The sequence below is a fragment of the Bos javanicus genome, chromosome 10, assembly GCF_032452875.1.
Source record: "Bos javanicus breed banteng chromosome 10, ARS-OSU_banteng_1.0, whole genome shotgun sequence".
In the NCBI taxonomy this organism is placed as follows: Eukaryota; Metazoa; Chordata; class Mammalia; order Artiodactyla; family Bovidae; genus Bos; species Bos javanicus.
In genome coordinates, this window is record NC_083877.1 from 33764598 (window position 1) to 33776722 (window position 12125).

A 12125-nucleotide genomic window follows, 5' to 3' on the forward strand; every position below is an offset into this window, starting at 1 on the left:
AAGAAGAGACTCCCTGCCAATCATGTCACAACACAAAACAACAATTTTAAACGCTGTGCCGGAAATTTGTAATTCATAAAATTGTGGCCTGGGAAGCGCCATTTCTCCCTGATAAAGTTACTTGAGATCTGAGAGTCAGCCTCCCACAGTCACAAGGCTGCAAGAGAGCACAGTTCAATTCAGTTCAGTCGCTCAGTCGTGTCCGACTCTTTGTGACCCCATGAATCGCAGCACGCCGGGCCTCCCTGTCCATCACCAACTCCTGGAGTTCACTCAGACTCACGTCCACCGAGTCAGTGATGCCATCCAGCCATCTCATCTTCTGTTGTCCCCTTCTCCTCCTGCCCCCAATCCCTCCCAGCATCAGAGTCTTTTCCAGTGAGTCAGCTCTTCGCATGACGTGGCCAAAGTACTGGAGTTTCAGCTTTAGCATCATTCCTTCCAAAGTATTCCCAGGGCTGATCTCCTTCAGAATGGACTGGTTGGATCTCCTTGCAGTCCAAGGGACTCTCAAGAGTCTTCTCCAACACCACAGTTCAAAAGCATCAATTCTTCGGCACTCAGCCTTCTTCACAGTCCAACTCTCACATCCATACATGACCACAGGAAAACCCATAACCTTGACTAGACAGACCTTTGTTGGCAAAGTAATATCTCTGCTTTTCAATATGCTATCTAGGTTGGTCATAACTTTCTTTCCAAGGAGTAAGCATCTTTTAATTTCATGGCTGCAGTCACCATCTGCAGTGATTTTGGAGCCCAAAAAAATAAAGTCTGACACTGTTTCCACTGTTTCTCCATCTATTTCCCATGAAGTGATGGGACCAGATGCCATGATCTTAGTTTTCTGAATGTTGAGCTTTAAGCCAACTTTTTCACTCTACACTTTGACTTTCATCAAGAGGCTTTTGAGTTCCTCTTCACTTTCTGCCATAAGGGTGGTATCATCTGCGTATCTGAGGTTATTGATATTTCTTCCGACAATCTTGATTCCAGCTTGTGTTTCTTCCAGCCCAGTGTTTCTCATGATGTACTCTGCATATAAGTTAAATAAGCAGGGTGGCAATATACAGCCTTGACGTACTCCTTTTCCTATTTGGAACCAGTCTATTGTTCCATGTCCAGTTCTAACTGTTACTTCCTGACCTGCATACCAATTTCTCAAGAGGCAGATCAGGTGGTCTGGGATTCCCATCTCTTTCAGAATTTTCCACAGTTTATTGTGATCCACAATCAAAGGCTTTGGCATAGTCAATAAAGCAGAAATAGATGTTTTTCTGGAACTCTCTTGCTTTTTCCATGATCCAGCGGATGTTGGCAATTTGATCTCTGGTTCCTCTGCCTTTTCTAAAACCAGCTTGAACATCTGGAAGTTCATGGTTCACGTATTGCTGAAGCCTGGCTTGGAGACTTTTGAGCATTACTTTACTAGTGTGTGAGATGAATGCAATTGTGCGGTAGTTTGAGCATTCTTTGGCATTGCCTTTCTTTGGGATTGGAATGAAAACTGACCTTTTCCAGTCCTGTGGCCACTGCTGAGTTTTCCAAATTAGCTGGCATATTGAGTGTAGAACTTTCACAGCATCATCTTTCAGGATTTGAAATAGCTCAACTGGAATTCCATCACCTCCACTAGCTTTGTTCGTAGTGATGCTTTCTAAGGCCCACTTGACTTCACATTCCAGGATGTCTGGCTCTAGGTCAGTGATCATACCATCGTGATTATCTGGGTTGTGAAGATCTTTTTTTCTGTGTATTCCTGCCACCTCTTCTTAATATCTTCTGCTTCTGTTAGGTCCATACCATTTCTGTCCTTTATCAAGCCCACCTTTGCATGAAATGTTCCCTTGGTATCTCTAATTTTCTTGAAAAGATCTCTAGTCTTTCCCATTCTGTTGTTTTCCTCTATTTCTTTGCATTGATTGCTGAGGAAGGCTTATCTCTTCTTGCTATTCTTTGGAACTCTGCATTCAGATGCTTATATCTTTGCTTTTCTCCTTTGCTTTTCACTTCTCTTTTTTCACAGCTATTTGTAAGGTCTCCCCAGACAGCCATTTTGCTTTTTTGCATTTCTTTTCCATGGGGATGGTCTCTATCCCTGTCTCCTGTACAATGTCACAAACCTCATTCCATAGTTCATCAGGCACTCAAGAGAGCACACACCTGAGCAAATAGGGCTGGGGAATGTGGAGTCGGGGAAAGGCTCACAAGATGAGAGATGAGCAGCAGAGACGCTAGAGAACTTTCTGTTCCCCATAGAAAGTGAAATAAACCACTGGGGGACACTAGCTTTAACTCTGGTCTTAGGAATTCACTCTGCAGACCACCCCGAAGGTCCAGCAGCTTTGCAGAGGAGCAAGCTTGTCAATATGACATGAAGGCACATTCGTGTCTGTGATTCTCTCCCTGCGTCACCTCTGATTTGGAACAGTATGTGCCTCTTCAGTTGTTCTGCCTGGTCTCAGCCAGCATGATCCAAAAATTAGAAGGTTATCAGACCACTGGAAGGTAGGGGTGGGGCAGCACCCTCCAACCCCAGTGTTGTGAGAGCAGGGATGGCTAATAAGAGACTTCCTGAAAGGGTGAACACCTAGGAAAAGCAGATGGGACGCTGAGGCTAAGATATCTCTTCCCTAAGAAGAGAGTCTCCTTCTGTGTCAGCTTGGAGGTGGGGGCTGGGGTTTGAGTTCAGTAAGAAAGGCCAGGTGAGATGAAATACTCAGAGCAGTCATCATCAAACCTATATTATACATAGCTGCATTTATATCTGCACTATATCATAATGGTTTATATGTATAATAATAGTCCTGTATCATAAAGGATTAAAGTCTCTGTAAAATCTAATGTAGGAAAGTACATAGGACACTTAATAAATACCAATAAAATACCACCTATTACAAAATCGTACCTGAAAAGCTTATTTCCAACTATCTGGGAAAATTCAACTTTCCAGAATGGCACTCTCCAAGGTTTGTGGCTAGTTAGATTTCTAACGTGTCACTATATAACCTCACTTGACATGCAAACTGAACTACGGTCACTGAGCCACCACTGTTCCTTGCTCAACAAGGGAGTCAGTACTAAAGATGGTGGCTCTGGACACTCAGTGGCCAATGAGCATGGAAAAGAGGCACATGTTCCAAATCACCAGCGGGAATGAGGGCAGTAACACTGTGGCCAGACTGACTGAGTCACCCGCAAATCTGTGACGTCCCCACCCTGTGGGTTTACTTAAGGGGTTCTCTCCTGGGTATTCTGCCTTGTTAAAAAAGGGATGGCGTGGCTTGGAAATGCTCTCTGGGTTGCCCCTCAAGGAGGAAATGCTGACACTGGTCCTAGGAATGCTGCTGAAGGGCCCTAGAGGAGACAGGAGCACTGACCTTATTGATTTCATGCGGGACATGTGAACTTGTCTCCTTGAGCCTGGAAATAGAGCTGTGACATAACCCTCCGATCACGGCCATCAACGTATTGAAGTTCTGCAGCTGATGGAGCTTCTGTGACACAGAAAACAGATGCTAGCAGAGTCACTGTACATGTCAGTTATGTGGGAGCTTGAGGCTGTCTCTTGTCTCTGTGCTGTGAGTATTCCTAATTCTGGCCAAAGGCTAGTGATCAAGTATTGCAGTTTTCCAAACATTTCTTTTCTCAGGCTTAGTTCTAGACCAGCAGATCCCAAATCTAGCAAAGCATCCCATCTTCTTCCTTTCATTTCAGCTGGTCTGCAGACAACTCTCTACATCAGTCGTTTCTAAGAAACACCCCAAGTACTTGTTTAACACAAAGATTCTGAACCCAAGTCCTGATGTTTAGATTCCCTGGAGCTGGGGCTGAGCTTTAGGGATCTGTGATTTTAACATAGCTCTAGTTAATATCAGAGCAAGTGGTCCATGTACCACACTTTAAGAAACACTGGTTTAGAACATTGAAGCTAGAAAAATATATTATTCAGTGTAATCTTTTATATACTTTACCCCAAAGTAACCAGACTGTTTTATTTTTGAGGGCAACACCATGGCTTAAACAGGATTGTAACTAACTGGGATAGAGTGCTAGAATCTCTGTGAAATTTCAGATATGTGTTCATAGTATCTGCTTTTTTCTTATCACATGCTTAAAACATACTCCTCAAACACTAAACCCAGCCTTTCAACATAACTTGGGCTCACAGACCTAAATCAAGCTGGCCCAGCTAGACTGAAATCTGCATTACCCTTTCCTTTGCTAAGTGGACCACACTAGGTAAAACAAAGCTGGCTGGTAAGCATCTTCTGAAACGTGTTAAAGATTTAAACAGAACTAAAGATGTACCCTGACTCTGAAGATGGACTACATGGCCCTCTCCATACTGATCTCATGTGGGATGTAGAAAAGGCATCATATCGAGATCTGAGGACAGGTGAAGGTGCACAAACCCCACCAGGAGATTCATGAGGGGAAAGCAGCTCTCAGGGACAGACTAGGCTGAGGGGAGAGGGAGTAATTTACCCGGTAGCCCAGGCCTCAAGTCTTCATCCAGTCACTCACCTGAGCCACCTGGATGAACTTGATGAAGACTTCAGCTCGGAGCTGGGGGGTGGGGCGGCTGAGAACCATCAGCTGCACCCACTGGGAGATGCCGTTGCACAGAGCAATGGACCGCTCCATGGTGGGGTTCTCCTTCACGCAGCTGTTCACGAGGTAATTCTGATAATCAGAGAACTGGGGAAAAAGAAACTCATCACGACTGCGCTCCTGCACTCCTGGAGACCCGAGGGGCATGCTGCCTCTGCTAAGCTGATGGCCAGCATCTGCTAAGGGACAGAGGAGCTCCTGGGCCTCCTCTCCTTTCCTGCCAGCAAGGACAGCAGGAAGGACATCTTTCTTATTCCACGCACAGCATGCCCCTCTACATCAGAAGTCATTAGGCATAAATGGATGTGTACATATACTGCTGCTGCTGCTGCTGCTAAGTCGCTTCAGTCGTGTCCGACTCTGTGTGACCCCATAGACGGCAGCCCACCAGGCTCTCCGTCCCTGGGATTCTCCAGGCAAGAACACTGGAGTGGGTTGCCATTTCCTTCTCCAGTGCGTGAAAGTGAAAAGTGAAAGTGAAGTCGCTCAGTTGTGTCCGACTCCTAGCGACCCCATGGACTGCAGCCTACCAGGCCCCTCTGTCCATGGGATTTTCCAGGCAAGAGTACTGGAGTGGGTTGCCATTGCCTTCTCTGTACATATACTAGTTAACCCAAATATTATGCTGAGCAGATATGGATAGGATCTTGTTTAAACTCTTAACGAGTACAGTATAAAAGAAAAATCTCAATACTAGTTCCAGCTCTGCTGCTGAAGGGGAAAAACAAAGATAATCCAAAATTTATTATGTCATTCTCTTTCTCTCTCTCCAACGAAGCTCTGTTGGCTTCAGTGGAAGCAAGTTCTCTTGCATAGAGGTGTTCTTTGGTATCACATATAGAGTTTCAAGGAGCAAGGTCTCGGTCAGCAGAGTTTATCTCTAGGATCAGGGGTGACTGTGGGGCCATGTCAGCAGCACTTCAAGAGTTTAGGTAAATTCTGAACTAGACCAGTAGCCACTGATTTATTTTGAAATTTCCCCCAGCCATCCAAAGCCTATTCTAGAATGAATTCAAACTCTTACAGGACTTATCCTCATTTTGGGAGAGGAAAATTTTAAAGAAAATTTCTGAAAGACTGATGATTATAAGGGGAAAAATGTGTGTGTGTGTGTGTGTGCACGTGTGTACATGTCTTGTGTGTACACTCATGTGCACAAGGCATCGTGTGTGCATAGTACTACCACCTGAATGAGGGGTGGGGAGGGGGAGCTGGGCTTGGAGGGTGGAGCGGGGAGCAGAGCAGGAGGAACACAGCCCAGCAGTGTGCCCTGACTTGCCCACCTACACACAGCCTGACGGGAAAGCCCACCAGCCCAGAGGGGTCTTCAGGGGGAGGAGGTGGGCGGCCTGTTGAATTCCTCTGCTTACTCTCAGAGCTGTCGCAGGGCAGCTTTTCTCCAGCCCCTTGGGTACATACCGATATCCTCCGGAAGGACTTGAATTCTAGGAAAGTCAGGTGCTCAGACAGTTCTTCTGGCTCCAGATGGTCAAAGAGCAGGGAGACTTTCCGCTTCTTGCTGGTGTTCGATTTTATCCTTTGGGTCAGTTTCCTGGACCAGTCACGGGCATTGCTTTTGTGAGTAAAAGTGAAAAGGGAGAAGACGGGGGAAAAGAATAAATCAAAATTGCTTTTCTAATGCAAGTAAATCCATGAACGTTTCTCACAAGAATATGCAAAGCACCATTAGCTAACTTTCCAGGGCCAAAACAATGTATTAACAGTGTCCTTTAGTCAGCTTTTCCTGTGGTGACAGCTAGGGAGCCTTGATGGTTCCCATGAGCCTTCTGAATGTGCCATGGGAACTGGGTAAAATGTGCTGATCTTAAGGAAGTGGGAACAATGCACTGGTCATGGTGCCCTGGCCTTCAAGTCCTGGCCCCCTCACATATGTTCTCTCCATGTCCACTGTGTGTTCCTTCATCTCATGAGGGTGATGGGGACTCTATCTGGTCGAAATCTCAAGGTTTGGGGGCAGTTTCCATGCCAGAAGAGCACAGAGAGGAGGTGCCATGCTGGGGAATCATGTGTAGGAACACACAGTCCCTCTGGGCAGACTTGTGACATTTTCCTCAAATGTCCCCAGGAAATGAAATGACCAAGGAAGCCTAGCTAGCTCTAGAGTTGGACCCACACACATTTTCTTGTAATCAATCCACATATTTCTTATTCAGTTTCCTTCACTAAGGAAGCAAAGAGAAAGGTAGCAGGTTGCAGGCTGTGTTTCCCAAACGGGGATTCCTGAGAACCTTGTCTCCTGACAAAAGGGTTGTATGGTCGGACAAGTTTGGGAAATGCTACAAATTCTGCAGCCCCTTTAGCCAAAGAGCACATTATAGGCTCGGAGATGCATCGCAAAAGGGAAGTTCAGTTCACTATTTCTCAAGTGTATCTGGTCAGGCAACATCCCACTGACTAATTCCTAAAGAACATACTGTGGAAAATATTGGTAGAGGAAAGTCAGCTAGGGGTGTCTCGGGACAAGGAAGTCAGGGTACTGTCCCAGGCCCTGTGTGCTGCATTTTAAAAATGAAGATGCTGCTATTGCAAAACCTTTTATCTTTCACGTTGTTACAATTCTAAGGAAAGAAGTTCAGAGAGTCCAACCTGCAAAGGAGATTTAAGTGGGACTCTGGTACGTGATTTGGAGATCATTTCTATCTGGCCGTGGCACAAGGTACTAGGGGCTCTCACAGTCCAGCTTCTGCTCTGTCATTAACTCAACTAGCTCTGTATCCCCAGACGAGCCAGTCTTGCTGAGCCTCAGTTTCCCAAGATAAAAGCATCTTTAAAATACATTTCAGCACTAGAATTCTATATCCTCGGGATCTGTATTATTCTAAAATAAAGCAATCACATTATGAAAACCTTAGCAGACAATGAGTGTACTCTCCTCCCCCCAAATTAGGCATTCATTTTTTCAGACTGGGACCATCTCATAAATATAAAATCCCAAGGAACAATATGAAATATTCCTGAGTACTTTTCCACCTCTGCACAGATTGGAGTGTCTCTCGCAGATGTACCATGTATGTTATAAACCCTCTGCAGGATCCATTTTCTAGCAGTGCCTTCTGTATTTGTAAGTTCAGGGTGCCTCCAGGCAATGGCTGCTGAAGAAGCACCAATTTAGTCACTGTACTTTCAGTTTCTTAGGATTTGTATAAATTTTAATCAGCGTCTTGCTACCTGATTTCTTTTTCACTGAGACTTTTTTTTCCTGCTGTCAGGTATAAGCCACATACAGCATTATCACCAGGGACTTCTCTGCTTTCCTGGTACCTGGCAGGCTTTTCTCTTTGGTAAAGCCACTGAACCTGCCTGAAGCCTTCTTGGGTCACAGCAGGACACAGAGCCTTGCTGAGCAGCCTGGGTTATATCACAGGAGGGAGGTGGTTTCGAAAGATAGGATACTCACATTTGCGTTGTGTCAATCAGGCGGCAGTGGAGCTCCTCGCCATTTGCTTTCACCAGTTCCTGAAACTCCTCCATGGTGCTTGCCAGGCTGGTATCCATCTTAAACATGATCCAGAATTCTGTTATCCAGTACCTACATGGTGGGAATCACAAAACATAAGCCAAAACTGAAGCCAAGGACTCACATTTTGGTAGGTTCTTCCCACAAGAAGGACTCAGAAAAAGACGGGCTGATTTGTCCTGTATCCCTGGAAATAAAGACTATATATTTCTCTGTACAGAATATAAGGAGCTGGAGTTGGGGTAGGGGGAAGAGAAGAAAACCACCCACTGACAATCATCTGTGGGCCCCCACACCTGCCCATATCAAATGCTATGCTATGCTAAAGTGAATCATAATCTGAGAAGCCATGACAAAAGATTTAGGTACAACATGTGGCTCTTTCATTTCACCCACCCCACAAAGTCCCAAATGTATGCAGAAATGTTACCTTACAAAATAGCAGATCTTCAGGCAAAGCCCTGGTGAATTCTTTGCCAAGGCATCCTTATAGGTAGGGCTGTGGTTAAGGGAAATGGAAGCCTCTGTTATAAAAACCAAGCAACTTCTTATCTTTGGAAGATTTGCTAAAACTGCCCTCCCCCAGCCCTCCTAAAATTTTCTTTTAATTAAAATGTTTTCTTACGTCTCTGGACCTAGGATAAAACCAACTTGATGTGTGTAGCTGTATGCTTATCATCACCTAGAAGGGCAAAGGTTGTGACTTTATCTAGCCCATGCTGAAGTGGCTTATGGAAGAATGCCACAGCATCTCCTCTACAGAAGGAGGAAGTCACGAGCACAGCAAGGCCCCAGCAAAATGATCTGTAAGAAGTGAAGAGGTGCCTCTGCCCACATCCAAGACTAGGAGTCTAGTCTGCCAGAGAAAACAAGCTAAAAAGAAGAGCCCCTTCTTTTCTTTCCAGCAACTGATTTAAAACAAAAAACACCCTATGCAGTGAATAAGAAAAAAAAGAAGGAATAAATATTCAGATATAATGAAAATTCAAGCAATAATAGGAAAATGATAATATATGCATAGCGGGTGTCAGTAGACTGATCTTACAGGTTGTAATGGCAAGTCAGAAAAAGTTATGTGAATGACCGAAATACAGTTGGAGAGCATGTGAAGGATTAATATCACTGGGAATATTCTATGAGAATGATGCCATCCTAAGAACATGAAAGAACAGCAACAGTCCACCAAGTTCACATGTCTCTAGCGATATATGGAAAGAATATACATTTATTGCAAAGGTCAAAGAAATGCAAAGTCCAGTCCAGTGATGAAGCTGTGTGGTTGTACTCTGTTCTATCAACATACTGAGGAATACTATGCAGGCTATGTGCTATACACGCCACTGCCCTCTTTCTCTTAAAAACCACCCAGAACTCTATGAATTCCAGCAGGTCCCTGAGAGGACTCTACTGAGCAGCCAGCAGATGTCTCAATTAACTGGGGCTGAGCAGTCTTCATTCACTGGGTATGCATGTTTTAACCCTTGGAAAACACAGATGTAGATACAGTAAAGTAAAACAGTCCAAAGCTTATTACTTTTTTTTTTTAATTAGGAAGGAGTCTGTGTATTTTGAGATCTTACATACCCAGTATTTAAGAGCATATTAGAACGATAGCTGTGAAACTTCAATTTGGAATATACAATTAAGGCTTTACTCTTAAATTTTAAATTCAAACCTTACTAAGTTTATGCATAGCTTGGAAACACCTAAGATGTCAGCTTTACTGTTTATAATTTTAATCTATTGAAGTTACAAGCCTATTTAGAATTCAAAAAGGTCCTTGAAATAGTTTTAAAACTATAAAATATAAAATTCATAGTTATATAAGTATATACCTATCAATAACTACTTTAAATGTAAATGGAATAAATGTTTCAAACAAAAGACACAGAGTGGCTAAATGAATACAAAAGCAAGATCCACATATATGCTGCCTACAAGAGATGCACTTCGGAATCAGACTGAAAGTAAGGGGATGAAAAAAGGTATTCCATGCAAATGGAAATTAAAAGAAAGCCATGGCAGTGATTCTTATATCAGACTTTAAAACAAAGACTGTAACAAGATACAGGAGGACATTACAGAGTAACCAAGGGGTCAATCCAAGAAGAGGATATAATTGTAAACATATATGCACCAAACATAAGAGCACCTAAACATACACAGAAAATGTTAACAGACATAAAGCAAGAAATTGACAATAAAACAATAGTAATAGGGGATTTTAACACCCTTATTTCAATGAACATCATCCAACAAAAAAATCAGTAAGGAAACACTGGCCTTAAGTGAAACATTAGCCTAGATGTGCTAAGATATATAGAGAACATTCCATCCAAAAGCAGAATACATACATTTTTCAAATGCAAACGGAACATTCTCCAGAATGCATCACAGGCTAGGCCACAAAATGAATCTCAGTAAATTTAAGAAAACTGAAATCATAACCCAGTATTTTTTCTGACCACAATACTGTAAGATTAGAAATCAGCTATAAAAAAAAAGACTCAAAAATCACAAATGTGTGGAGACTAAATAATATGCTACTATACAACCAATGGATCACTGAAGAAATCAAGGAACAAATAAAAAAATACCTGGAGACAAATGGAAACAAAACCACAAAATCTATGGGATGCAGCAAAAGCAGTTCCCAGAAGGAAGTTTATAGTGACACAAGCTCATCTTAGGAAACAAACAAAAATCTCAAATAAATTACCTAACCTTAAATCTAAAGGAACAAGAGAAAAACAAACACAACCCAGTTAGTAGAAGGAAAGAAATTATAAAGATCAGCAGAAATAAATGAAATAGAGACTAAAAACAATAGGAAAGATCAATGAAACTAAGAGCTGTTTTTTTTTTCCAAAGATAAAACTGGTAAACCTTTCTAGACTTAAAAAAAATGGAGAGGGCCCAAATCAATAAAATCAGAGATGAAAAAGAAGTTACAATGAGTACCAGTAAAATGCAAAAGATCATAAGAGATTACAACTATATGACAATAAATTTGACAACTTAGAAGAAATGTACAAATTCCTAGAAATATACAATTTCCCAGGACAGAATCAAGAAGAAATAGAAAATATGAGCAGACCAATTACCAATAACAAAACTGAATCAGCAATTTAAAACAATACAATGAACAAAAGTTCAGAACCAGATGGCTTTACAGGTGAATTCTACCAAATATTTAGAAAAGAGTGAACACCTATCCTTCTCAAATATTCTAAAAAGTTCCAGAGGAAGGAATACTTCCTAACTCATTCTATGAGACCAGCACCACCCTGATACCAAAATCAGACAAAAAGTTGACATAAAAAGAAAATTACAGGCCAACATCACTGATAAAAATATGAACAGAGATGAAAAAATCCTCAACAAACATTAGAAAATCAAATTCAACCATATATTAAAAGAATTATATATGATGATTAATTTGAATTTATCCAGTGGGTGCAAGGACAATTCAGTCTCCACAAATCAGTCAGTTGACAAATTGAAGAATAAAAATCATATGATCATTTCAATAGATGCAGAAAAAATATTTGAGAAAATTCAACATCCTTTTATGATAAAACTCTCCACAGTGTGAGTAATGGAGGAACATACCTCAACATATATGCCATATATGGCAAGTCCATGGCTAATATCATACTCAATGGCTTTAAAGCACTTCCTCTAAGGTCAGGAACAAGACAAAAGATGCTCACTCTCACCACTTTTATTTAACATGGTATTAGAATCCAGCCACAGCAATCAGACAGTAAGAAGAAATTAAAGAAATCCAACTTGGAAAGGAAGAATTTAAAACTGTCACTGTTTGAAGATGGCATAATACTATACATAGAAAAGCCTAAAGATGCCACCAAAAACTACTAAAGCTCATCAATAAATTTGGTAAAGGTGCAGGGTACAAAATTATTGAAATCTGTTGAATTTCTATATACTAACAAGGAACTATCACAAAGAGAAATTAAGAAAACCATCATTTACAATCACATCAAAAATGAATAAAATATATAGGAATAAA

At 41.9% G+C, this 12125-nt stretch overlaps 1 protein-coding gene across 3 annotated transcripts in view; it reads right to left on the bottom strand.

Annotated features, from left to right (window-relative positions):
* RASGRP1 (RAS guanyl releasing protein 1) overlaps window positions 1-12125 on the bottom strand; it is an 81226-nt gene that overhangs the window by 20777 nt on the left and 48324 nt on the right. For all 3 annotated transcript variants that reach the window (XM_061430719.1, XM_061430718.1, XM_061430720.1), the window contains 5 exons: window positions 8523-8585; window positions 8033-8164; window positions 6034-6187; window positions 4528-4701; window positions 3381-3497 (listed from right to left, as the gene is read on the bottom strand). In XM_061430719.1, coding sequence (XP_061286703.1) covers window positions 3381-3497; window positions 4528-4701; window positions 6034-6187; window positions 8033-8164; window positions 8523-8585 — 640 coding nt within the window. The remainder of the gene's footprint in view (window positions 1-3380; window positions 3498-4527; window positions 4702-6033; window positions 6188-8032; window positions 8165-8522; window positions 8586-12125) is intronic.